The sequence below is a fragment of the Dama dama genome, chromosome 32 (assembly GCF_033118175.1).
Source record: "Dama dama isolate Ldn47 chromosome 32, ASM3311817v1, whole genome shotgun sequence".
NCBI classification, from domain to species: Eukaryota; Metazoa; Chordata; class Mammalia; order Artiodactyla; family Cervidae; genus Dama; species Dama dama.
This window is the reverse complement of record NC_083712.1, coordinates 13,036,379-13,057,910: the sequence shown is the minus strand read 5'-3', so window position 1 is coordinate 13,057,910 and position 21,532 is coordinate 13,036,379. Positions and strand designations below refer to the sequence as shown.

Below are 21,532 nucleotides of genomic sequence, written 5' to 3'. Positions count from 1 at the left end.
GGAGGGCTGGGCAAGGGTGGCCCCACGGGGCTCCCGCAGGCCCCACCTGGGACCCCTCTGTCTGTGCAGCCCCTCTCAGACAGAGGACAACAGACGACGGCCCACAGAACACGTGAGGCATCTGAGCCCACACTGCATTCCGCGGGAGAAGGGCGTCCAGGGTGGGTGGCCGGCCTGAGCCTGCCTTTCAGTCCCGCCGCCACCCGCAGGCAGCTAAGAACCGGCTTCAGATCCCAGCCCCTGCGGGCAGTCTGAGAAAGAAACTTGCTCAGACAGCTCAGCTCCTGTGAAGGGCAGAGTTCTTTCACCATATACTCTCAATATACCCTAAACTCAAAGAGTCTGGCCTTTAGGAAACAAGCAGGGTAAACTTGGGGGGGGGAAGGCAACCTCATGGGATATCTGAGACAAAGATACACCCTTGTTCCCTCTGGCCCTGAACCTCGGGGCTCACACTGTAGCCTCAGCCTGGGTTTGGATTCCTAGTTTGCTATCTGTTGTCCCATCTCTGTGCTAAAACTTCACCCGATGAGCTGGAGAGACACAGTAAAAAAAACAAAAACAAAAAACAAAACTCAGAAATAAAGAAAGAAAAAAGCCCCAATCTGATCAATGCTGAGAAAGATTTGGTGCCTCTTCACATTTTTACTTTGTTTACTTTGGCTGCATCGAGAGGCTTGTGGGATCTCAGTGCCCTGGACAGGAGTGGAACCCAAGCCCTTGGCGGCTAAAGCACCGAGTCCTAACCACTGGACCACCAGGGAATTCCCTTTGGTGTTTTTTAAAAGAATGAACAGAATTAGATTACAACTAGTGGATTTATTCAGAAGTAGAAAGCAGAAGACATTTCCGCAGAAAAATAAAACAGCGTATCTTTAAAGAAGTTTTTAAAAAACTGAAATCCACTGATAAGGCAGGGCAGAGCGAGAACCCCTGCAGAGCAGCCTGCTCGATTCTCAGCCATTGTACGTTATCCTGACTCACCGCTGATACGTTCACTAAACCCCAACGCACACCCAAAAGATTTTGGCATGTGCCAAAATCTGCGTGAAACGCCTCCAGCTTTATTTTCTAAGAGGCTGTAATAATGCCTCATTGATTGAGTTGTGGCTTCATCTGTCACTCTTCTATTCAACTCCTTCCCATCTGAATAATGCTGTTTTTAACTTCTTTTTTTTAAAACTAGTAATATCCAATAATTCATATTCGTAAGTATTTATTTGGAGAGCAGTCACTTTGAAACCAAGCAGAGAGGGTTGAGCAGACTTAAGGAGAGGAGAAGCAATAAATTTCTTGTGACAAGAGAGGATAGCGCTGCTCCTCCAGAGAAGACTGGGAAAAAACCTGCTGGGAAAACCACCCATGTGTAAAGTGGACGCAAGCTTTGTGGACACACATGTGCGTCTCCACGTGTGCACGTCCTGGCACCTTAGCAACGTGCAGATGACGGCTCCCACCCGCACTGGGGCCTGCAGGCCCCTCCCCGCCCTCTCCAGGGCCGCTCTCCGGAGGGTCCTTGGCCCATGCGGCCCCTTCCGGGAGGCACGGCCAGCCGTAACAGAGCAGAGGAGCAGGAGTGGGTGTCTTCCCAGGGCCGTCTCCAGGGACAGGAGGCTCTTTCCAGAAACCTCCCAGCAAGACTTCCCTTCGCGTCTCACTGGGCAGAAGTGAGTCATGTTTCCAAACTGGGGAGAGAGACGGAATGATGGAGCTGCGCTTGGATCTAACTGTCTGAGAATAGGGTGGGGGCGGGGGGTCATCACATTAGGCGGGAACAGTCCCCTGGCACAGCGGCTGCTCAGTGAGGAAAGCATTTAGGGAGTTCCCTCGGTGGCACGAGTTCTGAAGAATCCCCCTGCCAATGCAGGAGGTTTAAGAGACACAGGTTCCGTCCATTGGTGGGGAGGATTCCCTGGGAGGGAACAGCAACCCACTCCAGTATTCTCGCTGGAGAACCCCATGGACAGACGAGCCTGGCAGGCTACAGTCCGTGGGGTCACAGAGCCAGACACCACTGAGCCGGCGTGCATGCTGGCGGCGTGCATGCTGTGGGTGAGGCCTCTTCACTTCCAGTGCAGGGGGTGCAGGTTCAGTCCCTGGTTGGGGGCTAGGGTCCCACATGCCACACAGCCCGGTCAAATATATTTACATATATATATAAAATTTTTTTAAATGCCACTGGAAAAAGAAAAAAACAAGTATTTAAAAGGAGGGGCGGGACACGGAGTTGCATGTCTTTTCCTTCTCTTCAGCTCCTTTACTCCCAGAGAATCCATTTTGTTGAATTAAAGACTGCTACTTCAGCTGGTTACTATTCTGAGGTTTTGCACAGCTCAGATTAATTTGATATTTCTAAGCCAGGTTACCAAGGTTACGATCCCTTTGGCTAACATTCCCCAAATGTCATATTTAGTGAGCTAGACCTTCGGAACCAGCAGCTGTGACTACATCGGAGCGTGCATCTCGAACCCGCCCAGTCTCCGGACGCCCGAGGCAGATGCTAACGGGGTCTCTCAGTGTCCTCTGCCTCCAGACCTCTGGTGGGGGTTGGGGGGGGGGTGTTCTACCCTGGCCTCTGCCTTTACTGGCCCAAGAGGACTGCCGGGGGCTCACGAGAGTGGCTTCAGCGTCGGCCCAGTGGCCCGCACGCCTGAGGCTTTCTGAAGCACGTGTTTAGAACGCGGCACACAGCAGCCAGCAGACACAGAAAACAGTGAAGAAAAGGTGGTGCTCTTTGAAGGTTCTTTTTTAATGTTTCCTATATAAATATTTTTTTCTCATACACGAAAAGAAAAAAAAACACAACAGCAGGCTGACGGAGCCATAGGCACTTGTTACACCTCCCGGCAGCAGAGGTTCTCGGATGGACTCAGAGGCACATCCACTGGCAGACTGGACACCTGTCATAACGAGCAACCCGCCCGCCCCCTTCCACTGCCAACTCTGCGTGCGCTTTGCCAGGAATGGCTCATCAAAGCAACTACAGATCCTGGTGCCAGAAATCTCAGTCCCTGCAGGCCAGCTGCTCCCTCAAACTATCCGCCAAGGCCCCCACGGGAGGCAGGCCCCATCTTACTGCTCTTGGGGGGTGGGGGGCGTCTGAACAATGGGCAGCTGTTTACGGGGATATTTACAGAGGGGGTCATCCTTCAGGAAGCGTGGTGGTTCTCCTAAGTGGGTAACAACAGCATGCTCATGCAGAACTGTCAAGAAACAAAATAAATATCACCTGTCATTTGGGTGAGTCAACGGCTCTTTCAAGTTGAAAGCCAAACTTTCAGAACAAAACAGCCTACAAGATTACATGCTTCCAGCCAAGTGCACTATCTGTGGCAGGCAGCCGGGGTCCTTGGATCACTGCAAAGGCTAAGAGCACATTCATAAACAGCGGCTCCAGCAGCACAGTGGTGAGCTCACTCAGGGGCCTGTGGGAGGAGAGGAGGCTCCAGGAAGCATCAGCTCTGGCTTACATTGAGACGGCGCAGATGCCCTCTTTCCTAGATAGATTATGATGAACACGACATCACTGAGTGACGGTTAAAAGCACTAGGAACAGTGTAAGATGCGAACTCAAAAAAGCAGAAGGGAAATGCATGCAGCCTTTATTCACTCAGTAAATATTTACAAAACATCAATTTTGTGTGTCATGCTATATTATGAAGAGTATCAAAAGATGAAAGCTTGTGTCCCGGAAGGCGCACAGGCTAATAAAAGATGTGAGAACAAGCAATTACTGGAACATATGCAAGTCATTACTCAGCCTTTGTTTTCTACTCAGCATGAGAGATGTGGAAATTTAAGCACTTGATCGGGTATGTAGTGTCTTCCTCCTTCTCTTTGTTTTTAACTACTGTTGTCGTAAGGGTGGGCTTCCCATGCGGCAAAGTGGTTATACAATCCACCTGGCAATGCAGAGACACAACATACACAGGTTCAATCCCTGGTTTGGGAAGATCCCCTGGAGGAAGGCATGGCAAACTCCTCCAGTGTTCTAGCCTGGGAAATCTCACAGACAGAGGAGCCCGGTGGGCTACAGTCCCTGGGGTTGCAAAGACTCAGACACACCTTAGCGACTCAACAATGTAATAAGTGCACCTGTATAATTTTAACTGTTGGGCTCCTCACTTCGCTCTAAGTCTCCAAGCTGATGAAAGCCAGTTAGACACTCCCTACTCTCTGACCCAGCGTTCGCCCTCTCATGACAGACCTGCTTGGTACAGAGGGCTCCAAAGCAAGACTTAAAAGCAGACCCTCTTAGGGAAGCTGGGTTTTCTTGTCCAGTTGATGACTTACAAGAAGAACTGTGTTAAGGCTGATAATACTTGAACAACAATAACAAAAATAACAGAAGTAGCAGAAGAAATACTTTGGAGGAAAAAAAAATCCCACATATTCATATACGTTTACTGTATAACTAGCATTAACATTATATTTATCTTCATCAGGGTCTATGTTTGACAATATTAAACAAGCAAAAGAGAACACAGGTTAAGATTTGTCATAACATTTCATGCTTGTCCTTCTGAAAAGACGGCAGAAATATATTTCCTTGCCAATGACCCACATATTATAAGCTAAGATAATGGAGGTAATGGCACTGCTCAACTGGAGTCTCAAAATAATAAAAGGTTCAACAAATTTATAAGCATATATTTAAAGTAATAAGTCTAAAAAAGACACTTTCCCACCAATGTACAAGATAGCTTTTTCCATTAAAAGTGAGTACTAAACCAAAAAATCTCTAATGGAAATAATAGCTCTCAGATTTTGTAATTCTTCATTGAGTTGTATCTGTTTTCAACTCTTTAAGAGATGGTTAGCATGTCTTTTGCAACCAATGACTTGAATGTTCATCTTAAAAATTCTGCTGACTTGGTCTCTTGTTGTTCTTTTCTCAGAGAAGGATTTATCCCGTCTCTAATTAGAGAGAAAAAAAAATTTTAATGGCTATTAAAATTCACCCATTATGTCCAGGAATGACAGACTAAGTAGTTCAGAACAACCTCCCCACTGTGAACAATTAGTCAAGCTGGACTAGATACAGACGCACTGACGGAGATGCTGCCACGCTGATAAGACAGCAGGTCACGGAGGAAGAGAAGCCTGCAGGTGAACCATGGGGACAGCTGACCTCACAGACAGAGGAGCTCAACCTCAGGTCACCTCAACTCTTGGCAGGAAAATAGGCCAAAAACAAACAGCATATTAGAGAACATATGGCAGAAAACTAGGAGAAACAACAGATAATAAAGACAGAAACTAAAGAAGCCAAGAAATGCAGCTATTGGGCTTAGATTTGGAAACGAATATGATTATGCACAGAGAAGTAAAAAACAAACAATTTTGGCAGAACACTGAAATTAAAAAAAAATCCAAATAGAGTGATGAGAACTAAAAAATACAAAGAGGTTTTAAAACTTAATATATAGGTTTATCATAAGCATAGCATTGCTGCTGCTGCTGCTGCTAAGGCACTTCAGTCGTGTCCGACTCTGTGCGACCCCAAAGACGGCAGCCCACCAGGCTCCTCTGCCCCTGGGATTCTCCAGGCAAGAGCACTGGAGTGGGTTGCCATTTCCTTCTCCAATGCATGCATTCATGCCAAGTCTTTCAGTCGCGTCCGCTTCTGTGTGACCCCATGGACAGCAGCCCACCAGGCTCCTCTGTCCATGGGATTCTCTAGGCAAGAATACTGGAGTGGGCTGCCATTTCCTTCTCCAAGAATAGCACAACAGTGCTCATTTCACATGCTAGCAAAGAAATGCTCAAAATCCTTCAAGCTAGGTTTCAACAATACACGAACTGAGAACTTCCAGGTGTATAAGCTGGATTTAGAAAAGGCAGAGGAACCAGAGATCAAATTGCCAACATCTGCTGGATCATACAAAAAGCAAGAGAGTTCCAGAAGAACATCTACTTCTGCTTCACTGACTTACATTAAAGCCTTTGACTGTGTGGATCACAACACACTGTGGAAAATTCTTAGAGAGATGGGAATACCAGACCACGTGAACTGTATCCTGACAAACCTGTACGCAGGTCAAGAAGCAACAGTTAGAACCGGACATGGAACAGCAGACTGGTTCCAAATTGGGAAAGGAGTAAGTCAAGGCTGTATATTGTCACCCTGCTTATTTAACTTATATGCAGAGTACATCATATGAAATGCTGGGCTGGATGAAGCACAAGTCTGGAATCAAGATTGCCAGGAGGAATATCAATAATCTCAGATAGCAGATGATACCACCCTATTGCAAAAGTGAAGAGGAACTAGAAAGTCTCTTGGTGAGGGTGAAGAAGGAGAGTAAAACAGCTGGCTTAAATCTCAACATTCAAAAAACTAAGATCATGGCATCTGGTCTCATTGCTTCATGGCAAAGAGATGGGAAACAATGGAAGCAGTGACAGAGTATTTTTTTTGGGCTCCAAAATCACTGCGGATGGTGACTGCAGCCACGAAACTAAAAGACGTTTACTCCTTGGAAGAAAAATTTTGACAAATCTAGACAGCCTATTAAAAAGCAGAGACATCACTTTGCCAACAAAGGTCCATTTAGTCAAAGTTATGGTTCTTCCACTGCTGCTGCTGCTAAGTCACTTCAGTCGTGTCTGACTCTGTGCGACCCCACAGGCAGCAGCCCACCAGGCTCCCCTGTCCCTGGGATTCTCCAGGCAAGAACACTGGAGTGGGTTGCCATTTCCTTCTCCGATGCATGAAAGTGAAAAGTGAAAGGGAAGACGCTCAGTCGTGTCTGACTCTTCGTGACCCCATGGACTGCAGCCTACTAGGCTCCTCCGTCCATGGGATTTTCCAGGCAAGAGTACTGGAGTGGGGTGCCATGGCCTTCTACGGTTCTTCCACTAGTCATGTACTAATGTGAGTTCAGTTCAGTTCAGTCACTCAGTCATGTCTGACTCTTTGCAACCCCATGGACTGCAGCAAGCCAGGCCTCCCTGTCCATCGCCAACTCCCAGAGTTGCTCAAACTCTTTGTCTGTTGAGTCAGTGATGCCATCCAACAAACTCATCCTCTATCGTCTCCTTCTCCTCCCTCCTTCAATCTTTCCCAGCATCAGGGTCTTTGCCAATGAATCAGTTCTTTGCATCAGGAGGCCAAAGGATTGGAGTTCCAACTTCAGCATCAGTCCTTCCAATGAATATTCAGGACTGATTTCCTTTAGGATGGACTGGTTGGATTTCCTTGTAGTCCAAGGGACTCTCAAGAGTCTTCTCCAAAACCACAGTTCAAAAGCATCAATTCTTCGGCGCTCAGCTTTCTTTATAGTTCTTCTCTCATATCCACGTTTTCTATGCAGCTCAGCTGGTAAAGAATCTGCCTACAATACAGAGACCTGGGTTTGACCCATGGGTTGGGAAGATCCCCTGGAGAAGGGAAAAGCTACACATTCCAGTATTCTGGCCTGGAGAATTCCCAGTGCATGAGGTTGCAAAGAGTCGGACACAACTGGGAGACTTTCACTTTCACGTCCATACATGCTGCTGCTGCTGCTAAGTTCCTTTAGTCATGTCCGACTCTGTGTGAACCCACTGACGGCAGCCCACCAGCCTCCCCCGTCCCTGGGATTCTCCAGGCAAGAACACTGGAGTGGATTGCCATTTCCTTCTCCAAAGCACGAAAGTGAAAAGTGAAAGTGAAGTCGCTCAGTTGTGTCCTACTCTTAGCGACCCCATGGACCGCAGCCTACCAGGCTCCTCCATCCATGGGATTTTCCAGGCAAGAGTACTGGAGTGGGGTGCCATTGCCTTCTCCCATCCATACATGACTAGTGGAAAAACCACAGCTTTGACCAGATGGACCTTTGTTGGCAAATGTGAAAGTTGGACCCTAAAGAAGACTGAGCATCAAAGAATTGATGTTTTCGAACTATGATGCTGGAGAAGACTCTTGACAGTCCCTTGGACTGCAAGGAGATCAAACCAGTCAGTCCTAAAGGAAATCAATCCTGAATATTCATTGGAAGGATTGATACTGAAGGTCTGATACTCTGGTCACCTGATGCAAAGAGCCAACTGGAAAAGACACTGATGCTGGGAAAGACTGATGGCAGGAGAAGAAGGGGGTGACAGAGGATGAGATTGTTGGATGGTGTCACGACTCAATGACAAGAGCTTGTGCAAAGTCGGGGAGATACAGAAAGAACAGGGAAATCTGGCATGCTACAGTCCATGGGGTCGCAAAGAGTCAGACACGACTTAGTGACTGAACAACAATAAAAACAGACCTATATAGGGGGAAGAGTAAAAGAAGATACCCAGGACAAAATAAGGAGATGAAAAAGGAAAGATATATACAAATACAGAAAAATCATGAGGCATGGGATACTGAAGGCTCAGGTAACACATGGAGAGAATCCCCAGAAGTAAAAGAAAGAGAAATGAGAATTCTCCAAAGCAGAGGGAAGACTGCAAGTTCGTGACCTCGGCGCAGGCTGACAACAGAAGCAACCGAGGTCGAGAGGCATCCGCCTGGACTGCTGGGTGCACCACATCCTTTCCAGGCTACTCCCCTAACCAGGCTGGGACCCCTACACACTGGGACCCCTACACACAGGCTCCCCAATTTCCACCCCATTATATCCTCCTCACAGGCTTGCTCTGTAGGGCTGCCCAGAAAGGATGTTACTTTACCTGCAGGTGTCACCTCAAGTTTAAGATTAAAAAAGATCATCAGGGTCCCGAGACACATGTGTTTTAAACCATTTTCATAACTACAGAAACAGTATGGATGCTAGCTCTCATGTGGAAACACAAAAATACGACCCCATATTCTACACATGAGAATTCTCTGTTCCAGTAGAGGCATTAGCAGATGAAAGATATTTCCTGTAAAGCTGCTTTGTGGTTTAGTCACTAAGTCGTGTCCAACTCTTGCGACCCCATGGACTGTCGTCTGCCAGGTTCCTCCGTCCATGGGATTCTCCAGGCAAGAATACTGGAGTGGGTTGCCATTTCCTTCTCCAGGAGATCTTCCTGACTGAAGAATGGAACCTGGGTCTCCTGCATTGCAGACAGACTCTTTACCAACTGAGCTACGAAGGAAGCTGCTTTATTCAACGTTAAATCCAGTTGCAAGATTTTTTTTTTTAAAAATGGTCAACAATTGTTGCGCTTGATGGAATCTACTCCCTTAGATATATATTTATACATAAAAACATGACTATGTTAAAAAGTCTGAAATTTCAGTTTAACACAGATTGTCTTGAAATCTAATAAAGAATGAAAACAAGCAGGTAAGACCTCAGTTTTGGTGGGGGAAAACAGAAATGATTGGACACTACCATAACCTTCAAGACTAACATTTCATTGGTAAGTCACAGATCCGAGACCTGTATTTAATTCACCAATACAACTCTTGTGTCACTCCACAGTAAACTTTTAACACCAGGCAATTAAACTTAGTGATTTTGCTGACTTGCTATTACATAAGATACCAATATAAACACTGCTCCCTACACTAATAATCAAAGATCTCAAAAACTGCCAGGAAACTGTATCTTTAAAATTTTAAATTGCATTTTAAAAAAGCTGTTATTGCTCTTCATTTTAACCTGTACAGTGATAAGCCATGACCATTCATCTCTATATTGCTAACTAAATTCACACTTCTAAAATACTTAGCCATTAAGCAAATAAAATCAGGATTTTGTTTTTGTCCTTGTTTTTTAAAAGTCTAAAGAATAAAATCAGTTTATATGAGAAGAGTTCAGAAACAAATAGAACTTCTTCCAAGATAAATTGCTTGTTTCAACTACACTAGACATAGTCCCTAAGGCATAAAAGTGGTTCCAAACTCTGTTTCATATTAGAACTAGGTCTGGAGGAATCTTTAAGAATTCTAGGGCCCAAGATGCACCCCATATTAAAGACATCAGGATGTCTAGGGGTGTGAGTCAGGTACCCCAACAACTTCAGATCCCTGACATGGGACAAAGCAGGGGGCCACTGCCCTCAGGCATGACAAGCTCTCGATTCATTAGAGAAAAGGCTGTGCAGTGAATGAGGACAAGAGTAATGGATCAGGACAAAGGTCTGAGGAAGGCAGGAAATCCGGGCTGTGTCCTCTGCCCTGAGGAAGGCAAGGTGAACCCTCTGTGCTGGGAGCCAGGTTCCTTCCTGAGGCGGGAGACTATACTGGATGGGGGCTTTCACAGGAAACCCCAACTCACAAGGTCCCAGGCGGAACCTGAGAGTCCTATCACTTATAGAGTCCTCCAGGGGCATCAGACCCAAACAGACACGTCTCAGAGAAGACATCCAGGTGGTCAAGAGGCACACGAAAAGAGACTCAACATCACTCATTACTAGAGAAACGTGAATCAAAACCACGAGGAGTTACCACCTCATATCTGCCAGGATGGCCATCATCAAAAGGTCTACAGACAATAAATGCTGGAGAGGGTGTGGAGAAAAGGGAACCCTCCATACTGCTGGTGGGAAGGTAAACTTGTGCAGCCACTCTGGAGAACAGTACTGAGGTTCCTCAAAAACTAAAAATAAAGTAACCACTTCTGGGCAAATATTCAGAGAAAATCCTAATTTGCAAAGATACATGCACCCCAGTGCTCACTGCAGTGCTGTTTACAACAGCCAGGACGTGGCAGCGACCTGCATGTCACGACAGGGGAGCGGGTAAAGAAGTCGAATGGTGTGTGCGTGTGCATGTGTGTATCACGCGTTGTGCTTAGCCGCTCAGTCGTGTCCCACTCTTTGCGACCCCATGGACTGTAGCCCAGCAGGCTCCTCTGTCCAAGGGATCCTTCCTGCAAGAATACTGGAGCTGGTTACCATTTTCTCTTCCAGGGGATCTTCCCAACTCAGGGACTGAATGAATAAAGACGTGTGGTGTGAGTGTGTGTATGTAAACGTAATACTCAGCCATAAAAAAGAATGAAACAATGCCATTTTGCAGAAGCATGGACGGACCTGGAGATAATCATACCGAGTGAAGTCAGTCAAACAGAAAAAGACAAATACCATAGCATATCACTTATCTGTGGAATCTAAAATACGATGCAAATGAATTTATTTACAAAACGCAGACTGATGAACATAAAACATGGTTCCCAGAGGGTAAGCGGGGTGAGACAGACGAGGAGTGTGGTTCCCGCAAACCAGCAGGGGCCCGTCCCCTGCAGGGTGGACTGGACCCACGGGAAGGAGCAGGGCAGGACAGAGTGCGCATTTGACAGGCGGCAGAGGCATGAGTGCTGGCCCGGCTCTGCCCTTCCTTTTCCCAAAGGAGAAAGGCTAAGTGGCCACGTGGCACGGAGGAAGAAGGCTGGGGCACGGAAACCCATCCTGGACGCGGCCGGGGGCCACCGGCTCACACCGGGCACGGGGACGGGGCGGCCGCTCCAGGCAGGTCTGCAAGCTGCGCCAGGCTCAGGGCGGTCCCCACGGTCATGACACGGCAGCCGGCGGCCCGGGGGCTTCACACGTGCTGGAGGGCTCGGCGTTTCTTTCCCTGCGAATCTGTCTGCCCCTAAAAACTGCCTCCTTCCCGACTGCTCCATGTTCATCACCACAGCTGTCACCTGGATTTCGGGTTTCACTCTATGAGAGTTTGTGGGCCTGGTAACAACGTGGACAGGACACGAGGGCTAATCCAAGAGCTCGGCTGTGAGAGCGCGTGGTGAAGAGCAGCCAGTGTAAGTCCTCCCGGAGTGGGGCCCCGGGAGCCTCAGAGCCGCCCTGAGACAGTGGGGAGGGGAGAGGGGAGAGAGAGAGGAGGGGGAGAGAGAGAGATGAAGGGGGAGAGAGAGAAGAGGGGAGAGAGGGAGAGAGAGGAGGGGAGAGAGAGAGGAGTGGGGCCCGCGGGAGCCTCAGAGCCGCCCTGAGACAGTGGGGAGGGGGAGGGGGAGAGGAGGGGGAGAGAGAGGAGGGGGGAGAGGAGGGAGAGAGAGAGAGGAGTGGGGACAGAGAGAGGGAGAGAGAGCGGAGCGGGGAGACAGACAGACAGAGCAGGCTGCACACGGAGTCGCAGCAGCAAAACCTTTCCCTCCAAGGGCTTTGGGTCAGGCCGCGATCACCTCACAAATCCCAGATGGCCGGGTTCTTCACCTCCTACCTAGTGGCTGTTTACTCGGATTACAGAACAACAATTGCTGGCTCAGCCAATGCTCTCTGCTCCAGGGAGGCTGGTGGCATTTTTACAAGCGAGAAATGCCCTGGCAAAGGGGCATGAGGAGGTTGGCTCCACCAGTAGTAACTCTGTCCTGAATGTAAGCAGTGCTCTTGGTTTTACTGTCAGAGTTTCCCAACATCCACCCATAATTAACTTTTTAAAAATCAAACGCAAGCTGGACGGAGCAGTTTATGTAGCATTAACCCAGGGCAGAACAGCACGGCATGGGCAGCAGCGGAAAGCCTGAAACGATGTTTGCACACACTGACCTTCTGGCCTCTCCCCCTCTTCCTGGACTCCTCCCGCGGTCTGCAGAGGTCCTGGCAGCCTTTCTGCGAGCCGGCCACAACACTGTGTCTTGCTCCGCTTTTCACACCTAAAACCCAAGCGGACTGAAGATTAGTTACAAGTTTCTGTGGCCTGAAATACTAATGCAACTTAGGCCGAGTAAACTTTTTAAAATTAATTCACTTATTCTGGCAACAGGAAACCATAGTTTTTGACAATAAACATTGTGTACTGCTTGCTCTTTGAGGTCTACTTATAACATTCCGTTGAATATGTTCCAATATCTCAAGGAATTCATAACTCAAGGGTCAGAAACCACCGTGCCTGTCACGTGACAACACTAGTTCCACAGGACCCCGTCTGTCCAGCTGGTGGCCTGATGACGCACCGGGATGCCCCCAGGGGCTAAGACGCCCGGGGGCTAAAACACCCGGCTCCCAGCGCGGGGCCGTGTACCACCCGTCTTGGGCAACCGGATCCCAGGTGCTCCAACTAAGCGTTCTCATGCCACAACTGAGACCCCGCACAGTCAAATAAATAATTTTTTTTAAAAGATGCCTAAACTTTATGTATTATTCAAACTGATTCTTAAGTTTTGATCTAATCATCAGAAACCAGCTTCTCAGAGAAGGCAGTCCTGTATTAGAGGAAATAAATGTTAGCTCTGGGGCAAGTCTGAGTTACTCTAGAAAACAGCCTTTGGTACGAAGTTTCAGGTTACAATCTATATAAACGAGAGATGGTGATTTTATGCCCCACAAACTTCCACCTCAGACCAAACTCGTGTCCTGAAAACACATAAGCCAAAAGGAACATATTCGTCACATCAAATGAGGCTTCATCAGATGCTAAATGGTGTAGAAACCCTAAGCAGCCAACGTGGAGTGTGAGTTATTTAACTGAGATGCTTCACCGACAGCTGCAGCATCGTATCCTGCTCCTTGATCTCATTCTCTCTGCCCTGCCTGCTGTGTGGCTTTACACTCTGAAGCACTCAGCGGACCAGCCACCACGTAGACGCCTTCAGTAGGGTAGTAAAGGGTACTCTCGACATGAAGGGCACACGGCAGCCTCGGGCGACACTCGGGGCCCAGCCAAGGCCTGCCTACAACACCATCGCCCTTGGACGCCGACGCACTTGTCAACAAGGTATCTACATGCAGGAGCTGCCCACGGAAGATGTTTAGACACACAGATACTGCCCTATCCTTAGAAGGAAATGGCAACCCACTGCAGTATTCTTGCCTGGAAAATCCCGTGGACGGATGAGCCTGACGGGCTACAGTCCCTGGGGTCACAGAGTCAGATATGACTTAGTGACTAAATAATAACAACAAAGTGTTTTGTAGACAAAGATCCAGAATACACATTATTGCTGCTTAACACCTAAGACAAACATTGCTAATGACATGTTTTCACAATCATGCAGTCAGTCACAGACTGGTATCAGCAAACAATATCTGTGGTTACGTTAAAGTATCAGTTCACAGAGAGCTTCAGTCGTTGACTAATGCTTTCTTTAAGGATGTCATCAGTGAACTGCAAGTAGCTGAAAGGGCCCAGAAAAGGAGAGACCAGGTCGATCCTATTTCCTTGCCGCAGTTCGGTGAGCAGATGCCGACCCCCAGCGTCCTGGCTCCCCCACCTCCTGGAGACCCTTGCTGTTTGCTCCTCGAGTGGGCTGTCATCACCTCAAAGGTGATCTCACCCCAGCTCAGCAAGTCATCCATCACTGAAGTTCCTCATTTTATGCTTCTTACGAAGACCTCCCAGCTGAGATGAGGCTTGATAAACCCAGCACTAGTGGACGTCTACCGTGAATGCCTCCGAGAACCTTCAGCTGGCGTGCTACGTGCACCCTGTATCTGTTCTTCCTCCAGCACGCCCCGGTATGGTGAGTGTTATCAATCATCCAGGACCAAAGTCATAAATCCCAGACTCTCTTCTCTCCTCACATTCACTCTTCATTACATAAGTGATTAACTGCCTCCATTTCAAAGGAAAAAAAGGCCAAATACAAAAGGAAAAAATTCACAGCCCCAGAATGTTTATCAAGTTATGCTGCCTGAACTTTGGCCAATTAAAAATCTGTCTGGGTTCAAGTACCATCAAGGTGAGAAAGTGACCCCAGCTGACTCTCAGAGGGCATCAGTTAAATCACTACCTCCCCTCACCTAGCGGAGATAAGCAGGATTAAGAACTATTTCAATACTGAGGGCCGATCTCTCTGGGGCAGAACCATGGGGAGGCAGCATGAGAACACACGGTTGAGAAAAACATTAAATTTCTTAAGAGCTACGTGGCCCACGGCAAGGTCCTGCCCAGGGCAGAGCAACACAAACCAACCCTTACTCTCAACATCCGTCCTCCTGCACACCCCACCTTCCTACTTCCAAGACACAGAATTAAGACTAGTAACACTACTGCTAATAACACATTTAAGCAATTACTATTTACCAGAACAAGACACTCTGCAAGATCAAAGACCAAAAAGGTTTGAGAGGCCTGATCTAAGAGTCTATAATTTCAATGACAAAGGCATATACTATGACATTTTAACACTGTCCAAATGGGAAATTTCTTCTGAGCTCCTAAAAAGTAATAATGAATTACTTAAAAGCGATGTAGAATGCAGAATTTTGAGACTGTGGGAAGAGTCCTTTCTACATATACTTTCGGGATTTGGGATACATGCAAGCTCACAGGTTCTATGCAAGCAAGACACAGTTGATGATTCACGCGCGCACACGCACACACACACACACACACACACACACATGCCAAAACATCAAGTTCATTCTGTCAACAAAGAAGAAAGCCAATGTGAAACAGATTGCCAGTCCAGGTTTGATGCATAAGACAGGATACTCAGGGCTGGTGCACTAGGATGACCCAGAAGGATGGGATGGGGAGGGAGGTAGGAGGGGTGTTCAGGATGGGGTCACATGAGCACCCGTGGCTGATTCACGTCAGTGTATGGCAAAAGTCACTACAATAGTGTAATTAGCCTCCAGTTAAAATAAATAAATTTATATTAAAAAAATAAAAAACTGAAAGGTCAAGGAAAAAAAAAAAAAGCCAAACTAAAATCTAATCATAATCTTCAAAAGATGATGTGGCATCATTTCCTTTATAATCATTGTACAGATAATTAAAACATGGATTTTAAACACGCAGACCAGTTTTAATACCATATAACCCCTCCCGTCGGGAGTCACCTCTCCATCTTTTTAATTCCTTGATCCTTGTGTGTAGGTTAACCTGACCACATGTTCCCCACACGTCTGAGCTTGAAGGAGAGGGACGTAGCTTCACATCACTGTTACCCTGCTGGTGCTCACGTGTTGAACATAGCATGTGCAGAGTACACATATGATTAATTAGGAAACAAATGAAGTCAAGTAATCAACAGGTTCTAACACCTTCCTTGTAGTCAGCCTTCCTGCTAAGGCTGAGTAACCTACATCGAGCTGCCAGGACCGCTCACCCGGTGAGAGGACTGGCAGGTTCCAGAGGAGAGGATACGGGCAGGCACTCAGGCTAAACACGACACCTTAGAGGCAACTCCTGTAAACCTCCCGCCAGACACTCGATGCTCTGGCAACTGGCAAAATGGATTAAAGAAATGATACCACCAGCTTATCAGTCAGAGTAAACGATGCCAGCAATGTCTCTCAGTTAAATTCAGGGACAGGCTAAAATATCACAGGACCCTCCTACCCCTGTATGAACAGGGCAGGTGCCAAAGCTGGTACCTGGGGGTCATATCCAAGACTTGGTCCCAAATGGCTGCATGAGAAACCATAGGGCTGAGGGCTTCCTAGCAGCCTCATGCTGCCCAGTATCCAGAAAGGAGCCCTGAGAATCCTGTCCGCCTCTTGTGAACCTTTCAGATCAGCTGCAGACAGAGGAGCCTGGTGTCCACGGGGTCGCAAGTCGGACACAACTTAGCGACTAAACCACCATCACCACCACCACAGTTAACCTAAAGGACAACACCTGAGACGTCAGCACACTGATCTGATCTGTGGACAGTCCCCCATTTGCATGCCAAACTGTTTAATAAACATCTGTGTGTCTGGAGACTTGCCTTCCACAAGAGCTGGTAGACAGAGTTCGCATTATAGAAATGTGTTAAGAAGCCTTCATCAGCCTCTACCGGCGACTATTATTTATGAAAAAGAACCTAATACCTGGACAGGGCCGAACAGTTTAGATAAGGTATGTCTCTGTGCTGACACGCAACTCCATCATTCACAGACAAGCCTCAATCAGACCAATGGACCGGGGGAGGGTGTGGGCCTGGGAAGGATCTCCTTCTGCTCTTGCCCACGGTCACGTGGCACCAGTGTAAGGAAGCCCTTCAGCAACCTTTGTTAGTGAAAAAGCATCAATGGCCCGGCTGTGCAGTAGTTCAGGAGGAGTCGGATTGATCAGCTTGACCATGAAGACCCACTCAGGTGGCTGCCTGAAGAGCTGTGGTCAGAAGTCCCAAGTGGGGAGGGGGAGCGAAAGCCATTTCCACATGTTAAGTAACAACGAGTAGCATTATACACTTCCTGTCCTGCGGTGCCAGAAGTTAAAACCGTGGGGTCTCAATTCTCCTGAAAATTTGATGTGATCTATTTCCCACAAGCTAGCTACAGTTCCAGCAATGACCTACAGACCTTGAGGAAAGGGCAAAGCACACATTTACTCAAAACCCAGGCGACTGCATAACCGACATGCTTCATCTGCACCGGGAGAGCCCGCTACCAAGAACATGCGGGGGACACTCTCGGGGAATCCCACAGACCTTTCCTAGGCAAGCATGAGCTCCAGGAAGACATTTGCTCAGGGACTAGGAGCAGGGTCTGGCAGTCCCCATCCATGTGAAATAGCATTTCCAAAGGTGAAATCCCTAAAATCATACTACGTGGCAGCATTAGGAAACATTAACATCAATTTTGGTGACAAGAGCTCTTAATCTGAACCCCATTAAGTTATCCCTCCCCCAAAGGAGAATTCTATCCTCATTAGAATTGTTTTACAAAAAAATTACTGAACTTGTGAGTTTCATCAATAAAAAATTGGTGAAAATGGTTTTCTCACTATACCTACATACCTTGATTTTGCCTGATCCACAAAGTTTAGAATATTTTGACTTGTCACAGGAAAACTTCACTGACTCCTGAAATACATTTAAAGATGAGGCAGTTCTGCTGCTCCATTGACACCAATATGGAAATGCCTAACACGTTTCAAAGACAAAAGACGACATTAAGGCAACAGGATACCATAGTCCTACGTATGCAGTAAAACCTCCCTAAGACGTCTTGAACTTAAGGCGCTTGTGGACAACTCCCCCCCCCCCCCCCCCCCCCCCCCGAACATCTGGAAGGAAATGCACAACTGCTGGCAGCCTGTCTCTAGCAGACACCAACCATGGCCTGTTCACGAAGCACCCAGGGTTACATCCAAAACATCAATCACAACTGGCTTCTCATCACACCTAGAAACAAAAGCAAAGCACCCCTGGCTTGCCCCTGCCTGACAGCACTTCCTCCCAGTCGCTCTCAGCCCAGAGAGTAGCTGCTGCTGCAGTGGTCTCACTGCGGCTCCTACGAGCATTTTCTACCTCAGGACATTGGCACCTGCCGTTTCCATAGGCTGAAACACGGCCCCCAGCCACAAGGTACCTCTTCTCCTGTGCCCAGGCCGAGGGCCGAAGCCATCACCTCCGAGAAGCCCCCCTGGGCTGCCTTCCCTAACCAGCACACTTCTGCTCATGCTTCTTGCTACCTGACGTGACGCTGACATTCCTGTGCTGTCCATCCATCTCATTAGGACATGGCCTCTGCGTGTGTGGGGTGGGGGAAGACGGGGGTCACTGCCCGCTTCTCTCCCATCTCCCTGGGAATCAGAGGGGACCACGGGACACAACAGCTGCATGGAAACAGCTGCTAAATCAACCAGCAAAAGGAGGCGAGGTCAGGACAGTTTTACTCTTTTTAGCAATCTGTCTTACACTGAGCATGTGCTTGTTTAGTTTATGAAACTAGAAAACAAAGTTTGGAAAGAAAAAACTACTGGTTAATAGGGAACGTTTCATGCAAAGATGGGCACAACAATGGACAGAAACAGGATGGACCTAACAGAAGCAGAAGATATTAAGAAGTGGCAAGAATACACAGAAGAACTGTACAAAAAAGGTCTTATGGGCCCAGATAACCACGATGGTGTGATCACTCACCTAGAGTCAGACATCACAGAGTGGAAGTCAAGTGGGCCATAGGAAGCATCACTATGAACAAGCTAGTGGAGGTGATAGATTTCCAGCTGAGCTATTTCAAATCCTAACAGATGATGCTGTTAGAGAGCTGCACTCAACATACCAGCAAATTTGGAAAACTCAGCAGTGGCCACACGACTGGAAAAGGTCAGTTTTCATTCTAATCCCAAAGGGCAATGCCAAAGAATGTTCAAACTACCACACAATTGTGCTCATCTCACATGCTAGCAAGATAATGCTCAAAATCCTTCAAGTTAGGCTTCAACAGTACATGAACTGAGAACTTCCAGATGTGCAAGCTGGATTTAGAGAAGGCAGAGGAACCAGAGATCAAATTGCCAACATCTGTTGGGTCACAGGAAAAAAAAAAAAAAAGAACTCCAGAAAAACATCTACTTCTGCTTTACTGACTACACCAAAGCCTTTGACTGTGTGGATGACAACAAACTGGAAATTTCTTAAAGACATGGGACTATCAGACTACCTCACCTGCCTTCTGAGAAACCTATATGCAGGTCAGGAAGCAACAGTTAGAACCAGACACGGAAAGACAGACTGATTCCAAATAGGAAAAGAATATTGTCACCCTGCTTATTTAACTTATATGCAGAGTACATCATGAGAAACGCTGGGCTGGAAGAAGCACAAGCTGGATCAGGACTGCAGGGAGAAATATCAATAATCTCAGATATGCAGATTACACCACCCTAACAGCAGAAAGCGAAGAGGAACTAAAGAGCCTCTTGATGAAGGTGAAAGAGGACAGTGGAAAAGCTGGCTTAAAACTCAACCTTCAAAAAACTAAGATCATGGCATCTGGTCCCATCACTTCATGACAAATAGATGGGGAAACAATAGAAACAGTGGAAGACTTTATTTCCTTGGGCTCAGAAATCACTGCAGATGGCAACTGCAGTCAAAGACTCTTGCTCCTCGGAAGAAAAGCTATGACCAATCTAAATGTTGTATTAAAAAGCAGAGACATCACTTTGTTGACAGAAGTCCATCTAGTCAAGCGATGGTTCTTCTGGTAGTCATGTAGGGATGTGAGAGTTGGACCCTCAAGAAGTCCGAGAGCTGAAGAATTGATGCTTTCAAATTGTGTTGCTAGAGAAAACTCGAGAATCCCTTGGACAGCAAGGAGATCAAACCAGTCCATCCTAAAGGAAATCAGTCCTGAATAATCATTGGAAGGACTGACGCTGACGCTCCAATACTTTGGCCACCTGATGAAAAGAGCCGACTCACTGGAAAAGACCCTGATGCTGGAAAAGATTGACAGCAGGAGGAACGCGCAACAGAGGATGAGATGTTTGGATGGCATCACTGATTCGATGGACCCAAGTTTGAGCAAACTCTGGGAAATAGTGAAGGACAGGGAAACCTGGTGTGCTGCAGTTCATGGTGTCACAGAGAGTCAGACAGGATTGATCGAATGAATGACAACAATGACTTCAATGGTTACTTTTTAAAAAATCAGGTTTCTCCCTCCATGCACTTTTCTACTAACATTTATTTTTGAGTCTCTTAGTAACTTGTTCTCACAAGCTCTACAGCACATCTTAGATACTACCAAGGGCAATGAGTAAAAGTAAACAGAAAGCATAAATTGAAAAAAGACTTTTATTTCAACATCAGGATTTGGAGAGGCACAGCTTGATGTACAGACTGGGCTTTGCTGCTCCGCAGTTTCAGCATCTCTCAACAGTCTAAGACGGCTGCAGGCAAAGTGCATTTACCTTTGCTGGCTTCCCAAAGAGGGGAAATTCCAGGTGGGCCGACTATGGACCTCCTAAAACATCGGTGGGTCCTGATTTTACATAACAAAACAAACGGATACAGTTAGGTTACAAGATAGTTAGGTCTTTTCCTGCCCTAAATTCAGTGATTTTCTGTCTACTGAAATGACATAAAACAAGGGGCATCTAGATGTCCTGACATTAGTGCACTGAGAATATCTGACCCCATCTCTGAGTCAGACTGAGTTATTCCGGGGTCCTTCCCACACCCCAAGACCCCAGACCCCACAGGGCCCTGGACGTGGGGTGAGTCCCAGAGGAGGACGATCATTGCTCACAGTGTTGGGCCGTAGGGTGCTTCACACTACCTGAGAGCAGATTTTTATTTTTACTTGATTTATGTTTGCACATCATTAAGTATTATTCAAAAGCGGCGATGAAAACAGAGAATGAGAATGTAAGGTTCAAGATCAGGATCTTCTTAATTACTACAACTCTGTATACCCACTGTTTTCTATTAACTTAGATCTGACATCATTTTAAAGTAAATATTTTGAAAGCACATACCAACCATAAAGGAACATAAAATAAAGGTTGTCAAATTTTACGTATTTTATAAATATTTAATAAAGTTTTATATAGATGAGAAAGCTCAGATATAAAAACGTTAATAATACACAGACTAAATTCTCTGAGATGATTCTGAGGAGTCTAAACCCAAGGGAAAAATACGCAGTACAACTATGTCCATTTCAATCCCTATGACTTCTCCATTTTAAAAAGGTTAAGACGGGCGAAAAAAAAAAGATGAAGGTTAAGATGATTTCAGGATTTAACAAAATAATGAAGAATAAACTTGGCCTCACTGAAATTTTAACCCAATCTTTAGGTGGATATGATTTAAGTTCATGATTTTTCACTTTTGACTGCCAAAACCTATTTGTGCATATAATCAGAAAGTCAAAAAGGTTTTCTATTGTTGTTACTTTTGCTATAATGGCATAGTCTGCTGCCATGGTTTTAATTAGATAGGAATAAATCTATTTAAATTATACACTTAAAGCAAATAAAAAGAAGTCTAAAAAGGTC

At 46.7% G+C, this 21,532-nt stretch overlaps 1 protein-coding gene across 10 annotated transcripts in view; it reads right to left on the bottom strand.

Moving 5' to 3' along the window:
* MCPH1 (microcephalin 1) overlaps positions 1 to 21,532 on the bottom strand; it is a 220,314-nt gene that overhangs the window by 166,619 nt on the left and 32,163 nt on the right. For 9 of the 10 annotated variants that reach the window (XM_061134656.1, XM_061134654.1, XM_061134657.1 and 6 more), the window contains one exon: positions 12,415 to 12,521. In XM_061134656.1, coding sequence (XP_060990639.1) covers positions 12,415 to 12,521 — 107 coding nt within the window. Of the gene's footprint in view, positions 1 to 10,597; positions 11,556 to 12,414; positions 12,522 to 21,532 lie in introns of those variants that run through there. The other variant, XM_061134655.1, reaches the window with a different exon arrangement.